Below are 23,957 nucleotides of genomic sequence, written 5' to 3' on the forward strand. Positions count from 1 at the left end.
TTATGTGCGGGAATGCAATTTCAAACGTTGCCAGGATACAGGGAAAACAATTGGAAATCTTTGCGCTTGCCTCATCTTTCGCAATGTGTAACTAATATCAGAATAATTAGTGAACCGTGTCTAATGCCCGACTCAATTAGATGCACATGTGCATGCTGATTTCAAAAAAGGAGCTCGAGTCATGGCAATGCGGTTGTTATGCTGCCGCCTCCAAAATCAGCAGCTTACACACACCCACATTCCTCTGACATTTGATATTATTTTATGTACATACGTAATTAGCACATTCTGTGCAATTGGAATTTCATTTAATGCTCAACCTTTTGCATGTCGAAGTCGAAACCTATTTTGTGCAAATTACATGGCGCGCCCTTCATGGACATCATTAATTTAATGAGGAATCAGGCATACGTGTCGTATACGTAACTGTAATGAGTGTAATGCGAGCACAACAAGTTGATCAAGTGAATCAATCTTACAGTTACGGCTTTGTATTGCAGCTGCTTATAATTTGAATTGCACATGATTTTCTTCAATGTTCTATACAATTACAAGTTTATTTACATTAATATTTATACATCAACTGTCGATCTTTAATTAACACTAACTACAGGGTATCTTTGCTGTCAAGTAGGGATCCCTAAGTTGCATTCATTAATTGTTAGATGGTCAAATTATTAGGCTGGCCAAATCTATGAGTAATTCAATATGTATAGTATTACCCTGATTGCAAATCCACCTGTTGTATTATTCAATCGCTGTCGATTTTTCTGCTGGCATCGCCACAACATCCACAAAACCAGCATCGATTCGAGCTTTGCCATTCGCCACAGCGATGTGGTTGCTTTGATAAAGTGGCCGCCGCAGTGGCAGAGAACCGCAACGGCAGCTGGCAACAGACCGCAGACGATTTGGAATCATGCAGATGCGTATTGCCGTGTGTGGTTGCCTGGTTGACTAGTTTTGCGGTGAGGTTGCTGCCTGCCTGCTGTGTGCCATGCTGTGTGCTACGTCGCTGCCAAGGTAACTGGGAGATTATTCATTGCGCATACGCCGCGTCTGCCCCGCTAATTAGGCGCAAGTGTTGTCGATAATGAAGTGGCGCACAGTGCTCCGTTAAAGCGCATTGTGCGCCCAGTTACAACTTTAGATAAAGAGCAAAAGAGAAAGAGAGTATGAGAGAGATGGAGAGACAGAGAGAGCAAGATATGGGCTGGAGATTCCCTTAGTACGCCCGTCGACGGGTGACATATGCCCGAACACTGTTTAAGCTGTGAAGCACGTCGCCAGACGTGGCATGCATTCCACGGACAGACGGACAGACGGACAACCGTGTGCGATATCTGCTCTTGGCTGTGCGCGTGCTCCATTGTCCTGCCTGCTAAATGCCAGCCAACTAACTTTCTTTTCTATTTTATGTTTTCGTTTTTTGGTTTTGATGTACGCCAAAGACAAACAAGCGGCTCGAGCAAAAGTTGCAAAATGAAGCAAGCTTTGCTCTAGCTGGGCAAACGTGTCGCGGGTGAACAGCCGAAAAAAAAACACTTGGTACAGTTTACTATGGGGTAGAGAAAGAATTTTTATTATAAATTTTCATATCTTCTATAGTATCGATGAGAAATGATCCTTAGATGATTACAATCGTCTTCAAGGTTCATCTTAACATTTTATTTTCGTTAACGCATATATAAATATCTTAATTGTTGGTATAAATTAATAGCAGCTCGCTCCCTAAATATATGTAATTCTTTTTAAGTCAAAGTAAAACAAGTAAGAAAGCTACAGTCGAGTGTACTCGACTGTGAGATACCCGCTACCCATTTTCTCAAAATATACCGAATATACTGCAAAAATACTAAAATTATACCAAATGGTATATTTGGTATATCGACATAGTACCGCATTCAAAATATACCATAGACGGCACAATATACCAGATTGTCAGCCAAAGTAACTAAGACGCCTTGAAAGTAGGCGTTTTTGCCCATACAAAAGTATTTCTTTAATAACTTCGACAAATTTTATCTGATCGCAACCAAATTTTCAGGAATCATAACTACTATAGTAAATATTGCATATACCAATTCGCAACTCTAGCTTTAAAATTACGCTTGTTATTCGATTTTTTTGATTTGCGTGGGCGGAAGTGGGCGTGGCAAAAATTTGAAACAAACTTGATCTGCGTGCAAACATAAAAAATGCTGTCGAAAAAAAATTATAGCTCTATCTCTTATAGTCTCTGAGATCCAGTGTTTCATACGGACAGACGGACAGACACACAGACGGACATGGCTAGATTGTCTCGGCTGTTGACGCTGATCAAGAATATATATACTTTATAGGGTCGGAGATGCCTCCTTCTACCTGTTACATACATTTCCTGCCGGCACAAAGTTATAATACCCTTCTACCCTATAGGTAGCGGGTATAAAAATGTAAGGAAAGATCAAAATTTTTTGAAAGTCATAAATGTTATTTTTCTTAAATGAAGAACGAATTCATATCAGTATAATAAAAAAGAAATTGTTATTTCAAAGGCATAGTTTTAATTTATTTCATTTATTTTAACACACATCTGACAACTTATAATTTAGTGTCTGGATCATTTTAATTAATTTTAATTTTAATTTTAATTTAATTATCTATTTATGTATTTCCTAAGAGCACAAGCTAATGCTTATAAATGTCAGTGCTAAAGTCAAGTATTCCATTTTTACCAGTTTCTCTAAACATTTAGTCTTCTTAGTCCAGAGTGCAGCGTGACAATTTCGTACAAAAACATAGGCAACTAGCTGGTTAGACGAGAGGTGTGAGACAACTTTCTCTCTATCTCTCTCTCTCAGTCTCTCACTCTTTCTTCCTTTCGCTGCACCACGTTCTTGGGCTTCTTCTACATCTTCAGCGAAACGTGCCTGTTGTTGTTGTTGTTGTTTTTTTTTTGCTGTATGTTTTCAGTTAGTCACGATAAATAGCTGCCCAATCGCATGACACTGCTTGATATGCAGCTACACGTGGAGCATGCGCGACAATTTTTTGATAGATATGCGAACGGATAGCTGAACGGATTATGTGAGCGAAGTGGGCTCAATCTGTTTCTGGATTGAACATTTAACTTTCACCATGAAAACATCATCAAATTGGAGTGGAAAACTTTAGAAATAATTTGTTAACATTGTACATCAAATAAATAAACACGAGATATAGTATAATATCCTGTAAAAACCACAAAGACAATAGAGCGAATATACTATAAAGCTATAAATAAAATATAAGCAAAATATATAATATAATTTAATATGATATATGTTGATATAGTACTACATTCAAAGTATACCATAGAGTAAAAAATATACTAGATTGTGAACTAAGGCAACTAAGATCCATAGTAACTTCTATACTTTTTATATGAATGCAATCAAAATTTTAGGAATATTAAATACTTTTGGTATATAGTAAACATCGAGGCAAAAGAACATAGCATAGAAATCACATATTTCTCATGACAAACAGATAAAGCTTGCATATTTCAGTTCAGTTGCTTATAAAGAGAATAAATATTTAATATCACATATGTAATAATGAAAAAAGTTGTTGAGAATCAACAAAAATTCAAATGAATACAATAGTTTATCACTCACAACATTTTAATTGTATTTTTGGAGAACTCTTTGAGCAGCCCTCGTGCATGTTGGCTGGCATGTTCACATCTCGCTGGCCAACTGGACACTTGTCCGTATGCCAGATCACGTGCTCTGTCCGGGTCCACGACAAACTTGAGCCTCCTCATCCGCATCATCCACATGGACTGAGCCACCGCCGTGCACAGAATTTTGATGCGTGCCACAGTGGGTGCAAAAATTTTACTCCACTTCCCCGGACAACCTCGTGTAGAAAAATATGACGGAGTACAATTAATTTATGTAGTTGGCTTCAATTATAAATGATTGTGCGAATCAATATGGAAGCGACATAGTTGTAGTGTGACATTTGCCCCACTGTGCGTGTGGACAACAGTGTGTGTGTGTGTGTGTGTGTGCGACTGCAGCTGCATGTTAAGTTAAGGCGTAATGGATAATGCCAAGCGGCAAGTTGAAAACAGAAAGCTGAAAGCAATCTGGCCAGCTTGACGAGCTACTCGCCAAAGTTGCAAGCGGCAGATGCAAGCGGCAGTTGCAAGCGGAAAGCGGCAGGCAGGAGGAAAGCGGCAGATGCAAGCGGGAAGTGGAAAGCGGCAGGCAGGCAGGCAGGAGGGAGCCTCATTTGTGAGCCGCAACCTGATCGCAATTGAAAGCCATCAGGGTCGTCAAGTGAGTGCCAAAGTGTCGCCCTTAAACCTCTACATATATACATAAGTATATATAGTATGTATTTGTGTATGTGTGTGTGTGTGTGTGTGTGTGGCGTATAAATAAGCAATGTGCTGGGTGTCCTTTTGTCTGCCTGTTGGTGTCGCTGTTGTCGCCTTTTGTCCTTTTTATTGCTCGCCTGTCAATATCCGGCGGCACATGGCTCAGTTTGCTTCGTCTCTCCTCTCTCGCTCGTCGCTCGTCTCTTGTCTCGACTTGGCTTGGTTTGAGCGACAAATTTGTTCGGATTCACTGTTTGTTTCGGTTTCGGTTTGCCTTTTCTGCACACAGTCGTATGCCCTTTGATTCCATTTCCCGTGCGGCACATAAGTAATGCAGCTGGAGACGGACACGGAGAAGAGATGGAGATGGAGACGGAGATGGAGATGAAGACCAACATCGAGGAGAAGAAGATGAAGTTGGGGGAAGCGTGGGGAAGACGGACATGTAAATGTTTGTAGCTGGACCGAGTTGTTGTTTGCATGTTTCAACTTTAAGGATATGTGCCCATAAACAACAGGATGTAAAATGTGCCAGCTCCAAGTGCCTGAGGGAGCTGTGAAGCAGCGACGCGAGGCATGCCCCATGCCACATGCCACATCCACACACCACTTCAGTTTGCCTTTACTATTTCACCCCTCCCCACCCAACTACCCTACCAAAAACGGGTTTCTTATTCAAATGTGGGCGAGTGTGTGCGTTACTACTAACAAAGTGCGAGGCTGAGAATGCAAAGGAGCAAAAGGGGGGAATAGGGGAAGCGTAACGGTTGCCCTTGGCTACGCACGATTTGAATTAAATTGCACTCGACGCAGTTGCCTGCAGCAGCAGCAGAAAGCGAACCGAGTGCAGCAGGTCCAGGGCAAAAGGACATTCCCCTAACGTAACCTACTGCAGGATATAGTCTGGCCAACAACGATTCAATTAATTCGGGTTTTTGAGGCAACTGCTGAACAAGAGCAACGAGCAACCTTGTTGGCCACCTGCTGCCCATTTTGTACACAAATAATAAAGTTAAGTTTCACATTTAGTTCGAGAGCAGCAAAATTTATGATGAATTCAAATACTAATTAAAAAACAGAACAAAATATAAATAGCAAATAGCTTGTTGCTGTTTCAGTTTCAGTTTCTGTTTCTGTTGTTGTTTTACAAAATGTTGAGCTGAGTTGAGTGGATGCCATGAAAGTTTTCGATGGCCAAGCAGAGAGCCAGAAGGATTTGTTGCGGCTCTGTCATTTGCCAGTTTTGGCCGGAACAACAACAAAACAGAACCTAAGCAGAGCCAAAACCTAGGCAAAAGAAATCATTCAAGTTAAACAAAGACAAAAGCAAGATAGAACGGGGGGAGGGGGTGGTAGGGAGGGGAATGCTGCTAGGAGATAGAACTGTCAGCCACAGCTCGACAGGAAACAAACAGCACACACAGAGAGAAATTTAATTTAAAATGTGCAATGTGCACACACAGAGCCCTGTTTATAAGCACCCAAGAACACCAGCTGGAGCCACCTGAGATCTACACTCAAAGCAACGCCCCGGGACGCCAGTTACAGCACTAACAGTTGAGTTGAAGAGTGGAGGTGGAGAGGAAGAGAGGGGGAAAGCGCAGGGTGAGATTGCAACAGAAGGCTGGATGGCTGGCGCCACAATAAAGGTAAGAGCAAATCAAGTGCAGCATTCATTGGTCGCCATGTGTATAGCATGTGTATGTAGATATAACTGTGCACCTGCTCGAAGTTCTTCTTAATACACATGCACACACACACACACACACACACACACACACATGTTGAGCTGTGTGTGTACGTGAGGATTGCGGCAACAAATACAATTTGCAATAGCTTCATCAGTCCATACCTAATTACTAAAGTAATCTACAGATCTGAACATGCATTTCTAAGTTGCTGCTGTCCGTTTCTCTCTCTCTCTCTCTCTCTTTCTCTATCTCTATTTCTTATCTCTTATCGCTGGAGCACAAGAATTCCAGCTATGTAAGCTGTGTCTGCCTAACTGCATAACTGACCGACTGACTTCTTGTGATTGGTAATCAACGCACATGGCAAAAAAAAAAACCATTACGAGCCAGAGCAAAAAGCCAAAAATTTCCTTGTTAATGCTGACTTTTACCAAATTTCACCCAGCCAAAGCAGTTGAAAATCTGTTTACATTTCGTTTCGTTTTCTTTTATCCGAAATTACAAATTTCCTTTTGACAATTTTATTATTTTTGTAGTTGCCTTGCATTGAATGCATAGTAAATTGATATGATTAATAATTGATTTGCCGGATTTTCATATTTTATGACATTCGACAACGTTATTGGTATTTAAATTTTGAACTAAAATTGATTTTCTCATGATTACCATAAAAGAATCAAGTTGAAATTTGAAACCTTGAAAACTAACAGAGTTAGTTTTGTACCTTGATTGGAGCTTCTAATATTTCTCCTCCACCTTGTGCTTATATTTCTTTAAAGGCTTCAGACCATTTAGTTTACAAACTATTTTGCTAAAATTATGTAGTATAAATAAATATTTTGCTAAAATCGATAAAATGTGTTATGTATCTTGTTTGATGATACGATTTCAAAGCAGACTACAATACATTAATAATATTTATATCATTTTATTGTTGGTGTTGTGCAGTATTATTTACCACAGTATATCAGAACTTAAGCCTAAAACACATACACAAGCGATAAAACGTTAATGCAGTAACAGCGCAGTCTCTGCACATTTTATTTAGTCAAACAGAATTTATTCGGCTAAGTGAATTTTAGTACCGGCCACAATTTGACCATTAAGCAAAAGTACTTTAAGTGAAGCAGGTGCATAGGAGTATTTCCGTATATTGTATGCACTTCATTTGATCGTGATAATCGAAAATATGCCGCTATGCGAATTTTGATAGCGGTCTCAAGTTGGGCATTACACGAAGGTACTTTGAATAAAGCATTCACAAGTTGTGTATTTATTAAATATTGTGTGTAACGAAAACTATGCCGCTAAGTGAATTTTGGTACTTTTAACTCGTCAAAAGCTGCATTCAATACTTTTTTGCATTTATTAAATATTGCTAAGTGAATTTTCGTACTTTGGACTCAACAAAAGCTACATGAATTACTTTTTATCTGCAGATTGTCGCTGCTGGCTGCCACTCGAAGTCTCTGGCAGCGACTTTGACTCGGAATGCGTCTCCACAAACGAAGTGGAACGCGATGGGCGATAGATACGCTCCTCGGTGATCTCAATGTCCTGTATCGAGACGCTCTTCACCAGCGTCGTGTTGGGCAGAAACGAGTACTGACCCAACAGCTCGCCCCGCTCGCTGGCAATCGTCTCGGTGCGCAATGGAATGGCGCCTTTGGCGGTGATCACACACAGATCAATGTTTGAACCGGAGCCGAGATCATTGAAGACACCAGCCGAGATGGCTTTGCGCACCAATTGTTTGCCCTCCTCCAGATCAATACTGGCATTCCAACCATTCTCCAGCACTGCCATGGCAGCCAGAGTGCCCGATCCCATGGCCGCATAGGGAATTTTATCAATCGAGCCACACGGATAGATGCAATTGATATGCGGCCCATACTTGTCCACTCCGCCCAAGACGAGGGCGGCACTGATGTGACCCTGATAGCGAAACAGCGTCTGGCGCAACATCATGCTGGCACAGATCACGGGCACCTGGCGTCCCATATTCAGTTCATGCAGATCCATCTCCGCTGAGGTCAGGAGTGTCATCTGTTCCGTATCGGCAGCGGTGCCAGCGCCACAGCAGCTAACAAAGCGAGTTTAATTTGGATGGATTAATCCAAAAAAGTGAAAGTTAAGCTACCTACTAGATGTGCTGCTGCAGTCGATGGATCTTCGAGCAGTTCTTGTCGGACACAATGGGTCCCTCGGTGGCGCGTGTGTCGGCGCCCAGTATGACGCCATCCTTGTAGATGATGCCCACAATCGAGGTGCCAGTGCGCACAGCCTGCGGTGGCTTGTAGCCCTTCAGCAACAGATCGCCATTGCTGTGGTTAAAGTTGTGATTAATTAAATGAAATACATCTCCATTATTTTTCACCGTTTGCTGTTGACAAAGCTAAAGCCACGACCCACATCGGCAGGATCCAAGTTGTTGTTGAGAGGGAATTCGGACAGCATTTTGCACACTGAAATTTAGCTGACTTTGAACAAAATTATTGCGAGTGGATTTGCTTTTGTTATTACTGTAAAGCATTACACAGCGCCTACTATAAATAATTGTTGACATGTGCAAAGAGAGAGAGAGAGAGAGACAGTGCAGTAAACTGCATTTGGTTTGCAAATTGCAAATATCCACTAGGCCAACAAATGTGACAGCGCCTAATTGGTAAATGTGTGCATTTCTCTGGCCATCTTCAGCCTGTCACTCGGCATGTCCTTGCGGCATCCTTCTCTTGTCTGTGTGTGTGTATGTGTGTGTGTCAACTATGCAAAATTTAACCAGTTGTCAGCTTCAACGATTATCTTAACCCATGACACGAATTTCATCTGCACATCTATTGGTTCTATTGTTCTCTAATTAGAAATTAAGTCATAAATATTATACTATACTTGATATTATCTTAGCTAGAACGTGAATTTTGAAAAGGTCAAGGCAACAAATAATCTACAACTCCATTTCAACAAATTTGTATTCTAAAATTGAAGCAATAAGTCTAACATTAAAATTTCCTTTTACAAATTAATAAATTACTCTAAGAGTTACAAAAGAATGGACTAAAATAACTTCAACAACAACAACAACAACAATTATAATAGCAATTAATAAATCTCAAAATTACCTAACTAAACATTACTCATAGTAAGCAAAATAAATCAAATATTTTATAACAATAAATTATTAAACATAAATTAAATAAATTTAAAGTTCTATGAACTTCGACCGAATTTTAGCTGGTGGTAATAAGTTCGACTAAAAATGTAAAAAATGGCTTGCCAAAAATTTGGCTATAAGTGTGAAATTTGTATGTGTGTGTGTTTCACTAGGCGGCGGACCGAGATAATAGCGAAGGTTAATGTCTTAAGTGGGCGTGGTCAGGCAGAGGAGGTTCATAAAGATTGCCAAGCTAGCTTTTGAGTACTTTTCATCAACTGTTGCTCAACTGTTGCCACTATTGCTAAACAGTTGTGCAGAAATGCAAGGCATTACATTTCTGGTTATTGATTTGAGGATAAAAAAAGTCATTGCCAAAAATTTTGATCTATGTCTTTCATTTCTTGTGTGTGTGTTTCACTAGGCGGCGGACCAAGATATTAGTGAAGGCGGACTGGCTAAGTGGGCGTGGTCAGACAGGCGAGCTTCACTTATATTGACGAGCGCTTGCTTAGGGTACTTTTGATCAACTGTTGATCAACCGTTGTGACTATTCTTAAACAGTTTTGCAGAACTGAAAGGCATTGCAATGCATTGTCAGAGCAAGCTGGTAGCAGTTAACTTAAGCATGTGCCCAAAAAAGTCATTGCCAAAAATTTCGATGTATGGGCTTCATATGTGGTGTGTGTGTTTGACTAGGCGGCGGACCGAGATATTAGTGAAGGCGGATGTGTTAAGTGGGCGTGGTCAGCCATAAGAGCTTAACGAAGATTGTCAAACTAGATTTTGGGTACTTTTCATCAACTGTTGCTCAACAGCTGTGCAGAAGCTCCACGCATTGCAGGTAATTGCTTCTTAATCGATCGTGTTTAAAAATGGCTTGCCAAAAATTTTAGTTTAAGTGTTTCAAATGCATGTCTGAGTGTTTGACCAGGCGTGGGACTGAGATATTAGTGAAGGTGGAAAGTGGGTGTTAAGTGGGCGTAGTCAACCAGGAGAACTTTACAACGATTTCAAGTTGCAACTGTTGCTATAATTAGATGACAGACTGGGCAAGACTAGACAAATAACTTTATATATATACCTAGATGTGAAATAAAAAACCCATTTGCAGTAAGGTGGCTGTTTAGCTATCACTACTCGCTGTATTAATACATAGCTGCATTTCACACCTTATATAATGACTATTAATTTCAATATGATTTAAAACCCTTTCACCCTCTAAATAAGGCGTATAATAATCACAATGATAATAAGAGCACTTCATTGGGATAATAACAAGGCATTTTTAAAAGTTTGCGTATTTAAAATGATAGGAAAAGAAAATAAGCTAATTATTTAAATAGATTAATGGAAAACAATGTAAGTGACTAATACCATAAAAAAAGTTTTAGAGCAAAAGAGATTATTCGATAAGCACTTTTAAGCAGAGGGTATTTTGCAGTCGATGAGAAGTTCAAATTAATGTCTATGCAAATAATCGAATGTGACAAATACATTTGTATGTAGTTAAAGTTGTCATTGCCACTTCCTGGCAATTCAGCAATATTAATCAATTAGACCAAAATGTCGGGAAAAGAGCCGAATCGGCATCACTGTCGCTAATGCTAATGCTCTGGCTGTGGCTGTTGCTGTTGCTATTACTGTGGCTGTTGCTGTTGCTGTTGTTGTTACTGATGAGGCAGCCCGCATGTTGCGAGGGGCAACGAATGCGAAATGAGGAATGCGAGGAGGAACTGCGGAATGTGAACTGTGTCGGAATGTGGAATGCAGAGTGTGGAGAAGTGAAATGCGCAATACGGAATGCGATAGATATAGTATCTCAAGTAAATCAATAAAACAATACAACACTTGAGCTTAAGCAGTAACGACAACGACAACGACAATAGGGAACAACAACAACCACTGCACACATGTCGAATGAGTCAATTAGCATTAATTAGAGCCCGGTTATATTTTAATCAACACTCGGACACGGACCGGGAGGGGGACTGATACGATAGACAGCTGCAAGACAGCTCTGTGAACCCGCAGCAACAATGCATTGAAGCCTATCCAGCTATGCAAATGACACACACTTTGATTGGCCAAGGGGAATCAGAATCAGAATCCGAATCAAAGTATGGGAATGGAGATGGGACTGGGATTGGGATTGGTATTTAGATTGAGGCAGCTGGACAAGCAGGAGTTGCGACTTGCAAATCAGGCAGCCAACTTTTGTTGGCAACTTAATTACGAGGGGGGCAGAGCAATGCAGCGGGGTGCAGAGGAATGTCTTCTATTGCCGGACAACAGCAGCTTGCAGCGAAGCAAGTCGCCAATCGCCAGTTGCTAGTTGCCAGTTGCCAGTTGCCAGTTGCCGGCGAACTTCAAGTTGCAAGTTTACTTAAACAATTTTGCGCTGCATTTGGCCAAAACTTTTATAGCAACATCAGTGGCAACAACAATATCAACAAGAATACTGACAACAACAACAAAACTGAATCCAAATCCGAATCCGAATGCAAATGCAACTTTCTTTTGAGCAATTTAGATTTTTGCTTTTGGCATTCGCAACAGCAGACCAGCAGACCAACTGCCGAGCAACTTAGCCAGCCAGTTGTGCCCGTTGTGTCCTAGTTGTGTCAGTTGTCCTCGTTGTCCCAGTTGCCAGTTGTGCCTAATAGGGATTGTCCAGGGAGGTGCGCAGGCGAATAAACTGGCATTTCAATTAAATCGTCGACGACTCGACTTACTTAGCACCGCAACAACTTTTGTCTCAATATCGAAAACTCTTGTGTTAACACTGCCAAACCAAACTTGGGATTGGCCTTGTGCTGAAATAAATATTTAAATAGCTGACTTATTTGCTTTAAAAACAAATTCGAATGATGCAAGATTTGTTAGTTGATTTAAAAACAATTTTAAGTCAAATAATATATGAAAATGTCGCATGTGACATTATCTAAAGTGATAAAACAAACACCATAATATAGCTCTTAATAAGCACTTTAATTAGAGCTAAGAGTTTGATTAAGATTTGGAAATTTTTTTCTGTTTTAAAATAATTGCAAAATTAAACGGATTCGTTCGCAAATCAATTAAGGAATTTATATATTTTATCGTTAAACAGAAAAAGTTCCTAAAATTAATCTTAGCTCAAAATATAGTCCTAATCCAGAGTTTAAAGCATAATATTTACTTATTTTTAAAATTGTTTCAGTTGTATGCTTTTTGGTGTCGCAAGCTATAAATTCTGTTAGAGAATTACCCATAAAGTAGTTGATTGATTTAAATTTGCTTCTAAATCACATAAATAAATGACATATTTTAACCATAATTTCTGAGTAAAGAGAACAGCACAACTAAAAGTTTATTCTACTTTTTTAATCGCACCACCACAAATAATGTCTCCGCTAAAAAGAAATTTCACTAAAAAAAACCGCTCAACATAACATCCTTATTTTACTTTTATTATATTATTAATAGCTAAATAAGCTTGTGAATTATTTAGTATTATATGATCAACAAAAACAGATGAAAATAAAAATTAGGAGGTGTACATTAACTTAGATTGTCATCATATTTTCATAAATTTTACATTTCACAACAATCGTAATATCAGCATTTAAATTAAAATCAAATTCAGAATTTACAAAAATGGATTTAAAATTTAAAAACAAATTTAAAATGTAATATGCCTATTTGTTTTCTTGCCTATTTGTTTTCTTCTTGTTGATTAGTGTAACTGATTAAGCCGCAATCAATAGACACATTTTGAAAAGTTGATTTCTTATGCGAAATGAAACTTTGTGACTTTTGGCACGACGATCGATCGTGGCTTTTGTCTCTGTTGTCATTTGATGAACTAACCAACGACGTATACTTGATATTTGTGGATTAATTGCAGACAACAACTAGCAAGCTAGCTAGCTATCTAGCGATAGCTTAGGCTGTAGTCACGGTCTTAGACACAATCTAAGATGCAATCTTAATGGCATTTGACAAGATTGCGCTCATGTATCAAGGCAGTAAACGATAGCTGGCTCCATAACAACGGCAGAAGCATCAACGGCAGCTCGAAAGGATCTATGCTATCTGTTAATAAATCATTTGGACGCCAACGCGTCATTAATGCCGCTTAAGCTGCTGTCGGAAATTTGGAAGTTTATTAGCTTGACTGCCAGTCTAGACGCGGCGATGCTTCCCCCACAACAACAACAACAGCAGCAACAACAAAAACAGAGATGTGCTTTTGCCCCCAAGCTCGTTCCACAACTTTGCTTGACTGTTTTCCTTGGTTTAATGTCCGCAACGCGAGCTCAGTATAGTCATTTGGCGTTTGAGGGAGGGGAGAGAGAAAAAGAGAGAGAGAGAGAGAGAGAGAGAACGAAAGAGAGAAGCCAGTCGACAAATTTGAGTCAATGGCTTGGAATCGCGATATCTCCCGCCGTCAAAGAAATCCCATGCCAACTCCTCCGACTCTCAACCAAATGATTTATGCAAGCAAAGCAGCAGCGAGAGCAACAACAACAACAACAACAATAACAACAACAACTGACGCTGCAATTTGGCCACATAATTAAATTAGTTATTGCTGAGCTTTTCTTTTCTTTATTACTTTGATACTCTTGATACCCTGGACAGGGGCTGACACACAATGTGCTACCCTCTATTCTATTGAAATGAATTGAAAGTTAATTTGAGTGTAGATTGAATTACTCTGCGATTGCAAATTTCGATCTGGCCACATGCTATTCCGATTTACGTGACCGTAGAGGAATGAGGGGACAGGAGGTGGTATGTGGTGGTATGTGAGTACAACATGTGTGAAACAATTAAAGCGGAATTCAGTTTTGGTTAGAGCATGCACCATCAAATGGCTCCCAAAGTCACGGATGCCTGGCGATGGCGGTTACTTGGTATGTAGCAAACGTTTGTAGTTCTCTAGCTGAAGCTGTATCTGTGGTTGGCACCGAAGTGTCGGAGTCTTGCCACACACACACACACACGCATAAAGCTTGCCACAGCCACAGTCAGAGCGAGTCAGAAGGAGAGCGAGAGCCATTCGCCATGACCTTAGACCAAGTTGCAGTTATATTCATATGCTGAGAGACACGAGGCAAACTGCAAAAATACTCAGTAAATGCATAACGAGAAAGAACAATAAGCAAATCGTTAAGATTCGCAAAACTTTCTGCTCCACAACTACATCAGATTCACACACACACACACATACACACACACACACACACATACACACATAGAGAGAAATAGCTGCGAAGTTGCTTCGCCATAAGTTCAGTGTTCATTGTTGATGTTCTGAGAGACTTGTTCGCATTGCCCTGTCTCGCCTTGCCTTGCTCATTCAGGCAAGCACACACACCTCAATACACACACTCTTACACACACACACACACACACACACACACCCATCCAGTTGACTGTGTCCTGTGTGTGCTTTCTTTGCCATAGTTGCGTTCGCCGTGGTTGTGGCTACGTTGCCCTTTGGCTGCTCCAGGTGTGAAATGCACCTCGCTTCGCGCACTGTGGTTCAATTGAATACACCTAATTTCGAATACTTTATCACAGCCAGTTAATTAAAGCACATCATTAAAAAATGTATTGAAAAAATTAAGTTTTTTATATAAGAATATAAATTTATTCATTAATTGAAGAAAGATACAATTAAATGTAACAATTTGAATAGTTAGGTAAGTGCTAAGAGAAATATCTTTTAATAAGAAGCAACTACTTGGAATAGTTAAATATAAAATATATAAAATACATTCTAATAATTTGAGAGAAACACTTGACCGTAACAAATTTAATAGTAAATAAGTAGTAAGTTCAATATATTTTAATAATTTGCGAGTAGCACTTTATAGAGAACATTTTAATAGTTAAAATATAGTTTAATAATTTAAAAGACGCATTTAATGACAAAGTTTTCCAGTATAACATATATTTTAATAGAACACACATACATTTTTTATCACATGCCTATAAAGTTACAGTTAAAATCTAATATTTACTATTCACATATTAAATCAGATATGTATATAAATTTCATTTTATATAGCGACAATTTAATGTTTTGGACAAAAGTTGAGCTGGTGTATTATGTAAAAAAAGTGTAGTTATGTGAGGCTAAAGCCAAATAACCAAGATTATATAAATCGAAATTAGTTGTAAAGCATAAAACTGAATTTTCTTTTGATGTACATATATGAATTTAAATACAATATTTGACTTATCAACCGAAGTCGATAGGAGGGATATGGGTGAATCTCGAAAATCTAGAACTAACTAAATCGAAATATGTTGAAAAATATGAAACTGATTCTATAATTGATGTATATGGATCAAAATAAAATATCTGACCAATCGACCGAGGCCGTTAAGGGAGAAATGTGTGTAATATGTAAGTTTGATGTAGTTAAGTGAAGATAGAATTAAGTTTGGTAGAAAAAACCAAAGCCAAATAAATATGAGAAATAAGAAACTGAAACATTTATTAATATGAGAAATAAGAAACTGAAACACTTATTAATGCATATGCATTTCAATGAAATATCTGACCAATAGACAACTTTTTTAAAGCACTGTGCCACAATATTGCCAGGCAAGGTTGCAATGGCCGCATACTTGCTTTCATAGCAGTTACATACATATGTATGAGTGTGGGTGTGGATGTGGGTGTGGGTGTGAGTAGAAGTATGGGAGACTACTGCAGTGTGCGAATGTGTGTGTATGTGTGTGTGCAACAGCCGTGTTGCATGGTGCCCGTAGCTGGCTGAAGCTTATGACTTAATAAATACTTCGCAGTGTGCGCAATGTGGCTGGCAATTTAATAACGAAAGCAAACGGCATGTTGAAACAGGGCAGAGAGGGAACAAGTGAAGTGAATGAGGAGGGGAAGGGGAAGGGGAGGGAGAAGAAAAATGGTAGAACACAGCACAAACAGTGAAGAAGACAACACTTTTGATTTACCCCTTATGGATGCCACATGCCGCATATGCAGCATGCTGCATAGCATCATTCTCCACACTCGCTCCACACAGTCAGACAGTCAGACAGTCGTCGAGTAGCTGGATCTGGTTATTTGAATACGTATTTGGTATTTTTAGCACTCAACTTGTGATTGAAGTACATTTCACACACGAGTGCTGTGTAATAAAGTGATATAAAACCCATTAGCAGCACATGCTACATGCAACTTCTATCGCAGCTATATAGTGGCTCGTAATGCCCTTCGATGACCTCTAACTAGTTGTTGCAAGCGCTCATTTCATTTAATGTCTCCATTCGCATGCTTTCAAATGAACAAAAAGGCTACAGAGTATGCAACAAATGCAACTTTTAATATAGAATAATCATACTTTGATTTAAATAACTATGGTTAATTAAATTTAAATTGAAAAACATTTTACGCGAGTTCACGTGAAATTTAATAGTGTAACATTAACGAATATGATTGGGCAAAAAATCAATAACAATATTACACAATTGACAGATTTTAAAAAAGTGAAAAGTTTACTTTGATATTATTATCGTATTATATATATGTACATAATATATAATAAATGTAAATTTTATTCTTGACCATGGTTAAAAGAATAATCATACTTTGATTTTAATAACTATAGAAAATTTAATTAACCTTAAACTTTAAACAATAATTCGCTTTAAAACATTTTTTGTCATTTCAAGATAAATAAAATCGGATGAAAAATCAATAAGCAATATTACACAATTGACAGATTTTGATGTGAATGCATTTTTATGCCCGCTAAACATCTGATAAATTTTGGCTACTATGGTAAATTTCGAACGATATAGCAAAGATGTATTTTAGTGTATTTTATTATACCGAACTGTTTTTCTATTCATTAATATGGGTACCGGGCATCACATAGTCTAGCACGATCAACTGTAGTTTTCTTATTTGCTAACGTTAAATCAAAATTATACTTCGATATTATTATCGTATTAAATATTTTACTGTTTACTCTTAATAAACTGTTGCTTGATTTTTAATAAAATGACAACAAAACTCTTAGAGTTCCATAAACACAGAACAATGAAAAATAATACCAAAAGATAAAAGCATCAGCGGAAAGCGTTGAATGATCCCTAAAAAATAAACTCGGTGTAGTAAGTTAAAAAGACACAAAAAAAGAAGACAAAAAAAAAACAAAATGTGCCTTAATTATGACATAACAATTCATCGATTATCAGGAAGCCCAAATGCCGCCGCCGTTGTTGTCATTATTGCTGTTGTCTCTTTTTTTTATATACATATATTTTATATGGGTTTTTTTTTCGTTTTTCATTTTTTTTGTTGTTGTTAATGTAGCTTGGGTTAGGTGGAGAAAGCTGTCTGTTAAGTATGCCGGGGTGTAAATGGTGCGCGATGCTGCTAAATATTTGTTCTATCAAATTCAATTAAAGTTGACATGGGTTCACAGCTGGCAAGGAACAGACCCAGAGACAGACCCAGACCCAGACCCAGACCCAGACCCAGAGACAGAACCAAGCCAAGGAGCTGAGCTGAGCCGCTGGCTAAGCTGACGTCCCGCTGGAGTGTGAGAGAAGTAGCTGAAGCAGCTAAAGCAGCGAGAGTCTTGTGTTTGTGTGTGTGCTCCACTCTTAGTTGAAAGCCAAAGCGCTGCAGTCCCAATGACCGCCACGACCTGAGTGAATCCAATTTTTGATTCAATTTCAACGACAAACACACACACACATACACACTCAGACAGACAGACAGACAGACTGACAGTGGCGAGCAACGAGGCAAAAAGCAAAGCAAACTCAAAGGAAAGAGACTCGTAAAAGATGCTGCAGCCGACCATTAAGGTTTGCCTGTCTGGCTGGCTGGCGGGCTGGCTGGCCAAATGGGCGTGGCATGGCGTCTGAAACGATACGCACACAGCTCAGCAGGCCGTGTGCTCTTCAAGCTCCAACTCCCAACTCCGATTCCGATTCCAATGCTGATGCTGAGTCTCGGCCTTTGGCCCCTTTGGGCAGCAACAGGAGCAGACACGGCGTAATAAGACAACCAGGAGTAGAGAAAGGTTCCACGGCTTTTTCTTCTTCTTCTTCATTTTTTTTTGGGGGCAATTGCTGTGCTGTGTTCCCTAAATTAAAACAGGCACTCACACAAACACACACACAGGGAGAGGGAAGGGAACTGGCTTTGCCTCGAGGTCCGGAAGCGCAAACACAAAATTTACAACTGGCTGGCGATGCTCCGCTTTTTTGCCAAGCTGCTGTTGCTGCTACTGAAGTCCCATTTTGATCTGGCAACAGTTTGGCAGGCAGGGACTTGGTCTCTGCTAACAGAAGCAGATACACACCAGCCCATGTTTCCGGCTCCCCTTCCACATCCCACATCCCCTCGCCACCCTCGGCAAGTCGCTTTTCAAACTGAATTCCGTTCCGTGGCCGCTGCTCGAGTGTAAATTTGCTCGTTAAATTTGTTGGCACTCTCGACTAATTTGCACTTGCAACGCAACGAAAAAGAGGAAACGGGGACGGGGACGGGGATGGGGACGAGTCGGGCCGGGATGCGGCCACAGTCTGGAGATTGGGTTCGCTTCAGTTTCGGTTGAAAGTATGTTAGTTGGTTGGTTGGGGAAGCTGTGAATTGCCGGTTAAGTTTCTGCATTCTGTTGGTAATTGAAAAGACAACTGGCCAGTAAGAAAATGACCAACAAGCAGCGAATATGAAACTAAAAAGAGAACAAAAACCAAAAAAGCAACGAAATCCACTTGTCAACATCATTTCCTTAACAAGCAGCATACATATATATACATACATATAAATCTCATATAACAGCGGCTGAGTTGCTTTCTTAAATACTATGAATAAATAACTAAAGTCATCTATCTAAGGAATTGCCAGTTAAACACCACAGTTTAGTGAATTGTTCATCAGACTAAACATTGGTTCAATGCCCTCTTCATAAATATTTACGCTACGCACACACGTTGTTTGTTCGAAATTTAAATCGCATATTCCATAAACGTTCACACACACACAAAAGCTATAAATAGATGCTGTTTGCCATATCGATTATCGATTAATTTGTTGACTAAAATTGCCGGTGTTAGCAAGCTTTCTATTTTATAATTGCTCATTTTAATTAAATTTATGTCTCGTGTTCTCAACGCGCAAAATCGCATGTCATCCACGCATATTATTCAATGGCAGTTTCATTTTGAAATCATTTCCAAAAACTGATTGAATAAACAAACGCCCATTTTAGAAATTATGATGCTTGATATTGCACAATTTTCTGCGTTAAAATGATTTTGAATAAATTTTAGAAATGAATTTCGCACTTACCTCGTGACATTCATTAAGCCAATTGAAAACGAAAAAAAGTGCTTAAAGTATATTATTATTATTATTTGGTGCCATAGGCGTATACTTAATAAAAAGAAAATGTGGCAAACAATATCTCAGTTTTAGCTGAATTTAAATAAATTTTGAATAATTTTAAGAAATTAAATACGGAGTTACGCTATTTAAGCTGCAATTAAAAATGTGAATAAAATGGCTCAATATGCGTATACTTATTATTTAAAATAAATATGCCTGAGAATATCTCAGTTATAGCAGAGCTGAAATACTTTCGAATAAATTTGAAAAATAAATCCTGTTCTTCTAAATTTTAAACTGCAATTGAACATGAAAAAAAGTGCTTAAAGTATTCAATTTGTGGTTCAACGGACGTATACTTAATATTAAATAAAAAAAATTAAAAAGCAGAAATAATTTATAATAAATTTACGAAATGAAATGCGCATTTACACTTTTTAAGCTGCAATTGAATATAAAAATAAATTGGCTCAATAGGCGTATACTTATTATTAAAAAATATTATGTCAGAGAATACCTACAAATTGTGGGCCAAGGAAGACCTTCAACAGAGTGTCAACAAATACTCGCATACTATATAAAAATAGCTACAAAAAGAAGACAAAACTGTGTATGCAACATTTTTGCTCATCAGCAGAGCTTCGCGCTTCAAATCATTCATTTTGGCATTCACCGCAATCGTCAACTCTGTGATTAGGATGGGGAGTGGGGGAGGTAGAAAGAGAGAGAGAGGGAAACAAGCGCAAAAGTGTGCCGATGAAATGAATAATTGTGGCACATTATGTTGCATTGTTATTCGTCATCGGCAAATCAGTTGCTAAATTAATCGTATTGAATTCATTGGCGGCCACGAAGCCATCCATCCGGTCGTCTTGGCTCCATTTGCGCAGCTCTCTTTCTCTCCCTCTTCCTCTCCCACTCTCTTTCTGTCTGATTGATGGCTCTGGATATTTTTGCGATAAATGCCAAATGAAGCATTGTTCCATAGGCAACCACCAACTTCTGTGAGCTTCATCTGGCGGCTAAAGAACGAGCCAGATTGCGATTGCGATTGCGATAGCGAATGAGGAATGAGGAATGAGGACAGCCACAGTTGGGGGCTACAGTTGTGGGAGAATGTTGGTCGCTGGGGAAGCTCAGTGATTACAGCGCCCGGTGGCGCCTATTTGCGGACTAAGTCTACGATCTAGCGGCTGCTGGCTGACGCCTGAGCCATGGTACTCATTACTATGCAGCTCATGAGTCTCGTTAGTGGCAAAGTTATATGAGCATACATCAGCAAGCCGCACAACTTTGCAACATGCTGGATGGCGGTGGATGGCAGTCTGGGAGATGCGGATGCGACTTGCAAGCGGAAAGTGTTAAGCACAGCCAAGTAAATGCTGCCAACTTTCGAGATGGCCAAGCCATCCCACAGAGAGAGTGAGAGAGTGAGAGCGAGAGAGCGATAGAGAGAGACTGAGAGAGAGCGAGTCTGTGTGTTGTTGTCGTTGCTCCAACGTCAACTAAACTGAGCTGAGCTGAAGCAACGCGTGGCGGAAGTGGTGTCGACTTGACTTAGACTTAATTCCTACCTCTTACCTCCGCCTTCCCCACCTCTACCACCATTCCACTGCCAAGCTCTGCCAAACTAGCCACAGCATGAGTTCGTTCCCTCTCTACACCCCCTCTTGAACGCCACTGAAGCCGTGTCGCAAAGCTTTCCCAATTCGCCGCAAATTGTTAGGGCGAAGTTGTTGCTCACGCACCGCCAACACGCTCGGGTTTGGTTTCGGGTTCGACGGCGTTTGTATGGGGTTTTGTTTTCAACAAATCGACTATGTTTGCAACTCCCCACTTACCTCCTCACCACCCCCTTAGTGTCCACTGGCAAGCTTTGAGATTGCTAAGCAAAAGCGCAACTACACAGACAGAAATAGGAAGCTAACGTAATGACAAAACAAATATACCAAATAAACATAAATCTATTCAAATGGCAAGCAAAACAAATAATTGTATTTCCAAAGTATAAATTCCAAATTTATACAAATTTATAATCGATTTGGCCTTCTTTAAATTTATTAAATGCATACAGTAATATATTTACGTTTCAGTTTCTACTTAATCGAATTTAAGGGAGTCTTCGACTATATCAAATATTTATTTACTTACACTTTTTAATATTAATTAAAGTAAAAAAAAAATGGCTTAATAATGAAATAATTGAAAGCTTATTGCACTTATTTGAATGAATTTAAAATAAAATTATTTCAAGCTGCGCTTTTCACAAGTTAGTTTCGAATTTAAAAACTACACCAACTGTAAAATAAAATCTATAAATGATTTGCCAACCAATAAGGAAGAACTTTGTTTCATGCATTGTATATTCACTTTGAATTAATTACATACTGTATAAGTTAAATGATAAATCAAATAAATAATTCAAATTTCATAAGTGAGAATACTATTGAGAAACTACTTTAATTGTAATTATAAATAAAAAAGCTAAACGAATGATTATAAATTTAAATGCATGTAATGCATTGAAAGCGAGATTCATTTAAATATTTTATATATTTAATATGTTGTATATATGATTTCTGCTAATTAAAACGAATCCATTCACTTTGTTTCTCCATTAAACTAGTTTTTATTATCAATGCGGCATCTTTATTTGGTTTTACATTGAGGCAAAATACTAAAGCCAGGTGAGATACTTACCAGAAACCAGATAAAGGTGACGCATCGATAAAAAAAACTAGCTTCATAATACACATGTATGGAATATAACATTGTAAGACATATAAATGTTTATATGTATATATATATTTCTATATTCCACAAAGAAGCTTTCCTGAAAATAAAGTAAAGTGAAGTAACTATTATCTTTTACCCCAAATAGTATGCTACGTTTTTCGCACAGTGTCAAGCACTCAGAGCCTGAGCAACCAAAGTGGCTAGCAACAGCAACAGCAACGGCAACGGCAACGACAGCAGCAAACAGAGCAGTTGAACGTTGAGTCGAGTCGACAACACGATTAGCTTTAATTAGCTGCAAGTGGACAGGCAGAGGCTAAGGCAAGCACGAACTGGACAAGGACAATGAACACATTGGCCCAAGAAATTCAAGTGAATGCCTCCAAGACAAACACACACAAAAAAAAAGTGAAACGAAACGAAAGGAAAGGAAAGGAAAGGAAAGGAGACCGTCTGCAATCATTTCGCTGAAATTCAATTATCCCAACTGTAGAGTGTGTGCAGAGAATGTTTGGACTGTGTGTGTGTGTGTGTGTGGAGGACTGGAGGTGATGCTTATGAATTATGTGGCAGCTAATGGGGCACAAATGAAGTCCAAAATGCGAATGGATATCCAAATGACTGATTTGTGGCAATGTGTGGTGTGGCTTGATTTATGGCACTGTCGAAGGTGGCAAAAAATCGTTAAGTGTAGCAAAATGCTGACAGCTGTTTAGTGAGCCACGCCCACCGCCATCGCCATCGCCATCGCCACGAAGCCCAAGCCCAAGCCCATGCCCCAAACCAGTTAACTGTTTAACAACAGCAACAGCAACTGCGGCAGCGGCAGCAACGATTGCAGCTGCGGCTTTGGCGGACAGTAAAATGCATCCCTCGGGTGCAGTTGTTGCCGTTGTTGCATCTGTTTCACTATATATGTATGTATTGTGTGTGTGTGTGTGTGTTGTTGCAATCCTTTAGTTGGTTAGAGAGGGATTGGGAGTTGCGAGTCCATCGTGTGCACTCAGCTGACCGTAAGCGCATCGCAGCGCAGCGCAGCACAGCAATAATTAGCAACAACTGCGGAAGGTGGTTTTTGCGGAGATTTCCAGGGGAGGGAGGGGGGTGGGAAGCTGGGAAGACTTCAGACTGCAGACTACAGACTGCTGGCGAAATGTTCTAGTTGAGCTCGGTTAGAGCTCCGTGACGGGGCATTTTGTGCGCTGAACTTAATTGAAACGAGCGCCAGCTGCAATTATTTTTCATTCTAATTCGAGTTGCTCCTCTGGGTCTGACCGATGGGAAGGCAGAAGAGAGAAGGCAGAAGAAGGTGAAGGGAGAAGGAAAGGATGTAGGGCAAGGGCAGTGCGCAGGAGCAACCAACTGAGCCCAATCCCAGACCCATTTGGCAATTGCCCACGTTTGGTTTCCATTTCAACTCACGCTTCAGCAACCGCACTCGCATTCGCATTCGAATTCGCGTTCGCTTCTAATTCGTAACCTCGTTCAGGTTCGCTCGCTGTTGTTATATTCAATTTCATTTTAGTTGCAGTCCGAATTGAATTTCAATTGGCATCGAAAATGCCGCAGCAGCAGCAGCGGGTGGCGTTTGGCGTTTGGTTGTTCCCATTTTTGGCCCAGACTCTGCAGTCATTTGGCTTTGGTTACAAATTCAACAATGTGCCA

The 23,957-nt window shown here is 39.5% G+C and overlaps 1 protein-coding gene across 1 annotated transcript; it reads right to left on the minus strand.

The window, feature by feature from the left end:
- Positions 1–7,403: 7,403 nt before the first annotated feature.
- On the minus strand, positions 7,404–8,578 carry LOC133848820 (proteasome subunit beta type-7). Its single transcript, XM_062284516.1, has 3 exons — positions 8,417–8,578; positions 8,184–8,363; positions 7,404–8,122 (listed from the first exon to the last, which is right to left on the minus strand). The coding sequence occupies exons 1-3, from the start codon at positions 8,494–8,496 to the stop codon at positions 7,462–7,464; spliced, it is 921 nt and encodes a 306-aa protein (XP_062140500.1). The 5' UTR covers positions 8,497–8,578; the 3' UTR covers positions 7,404–7,461.
- Between the last annotated feature and the right edge of the window lie 15,379 nt (positions 8,579–23,957).

The sequence above is a fragment of the Drosophila sulfurigaster genome, chromosome X (genome assembly GCF_023558435.1).
Source record: "Drosophila sulfurigaster albostrigata strain 15112-1811.04 chromosome X, ASM2355843v2, whole genome shotgun sequence".
Taxonomy (NCBI): Eukaryota; Metazoa; Arthropoda; class Insecta; order Diptera; family Drosophilidae; genus Drosophila; species Drosophila sulfurigaster.

Coding starts and splice junctions, on each gene's coding strand:
- LOC133848820 (XM_062284516.1), bottom strand. CDS start 8,496: ATGCTGTCCGAATTCCCTCTCAACAACAACTTGGATCCTGCCGATGTG. Junction 8,364..8,416: donor AGCTTTGTCAACAGCAAACG/GTGAAAAATAAT, acceptor CTTTAACCACAG/CAATGGCGATCTGTTGCTGA. Junction 8,123..8,183: donor CGACTGCAGCAGCACATCTA/GTAGGTAGCTTA, acceptor TCGCTTTGTTAG/CTGCTGTGGCGCTGGCACCG.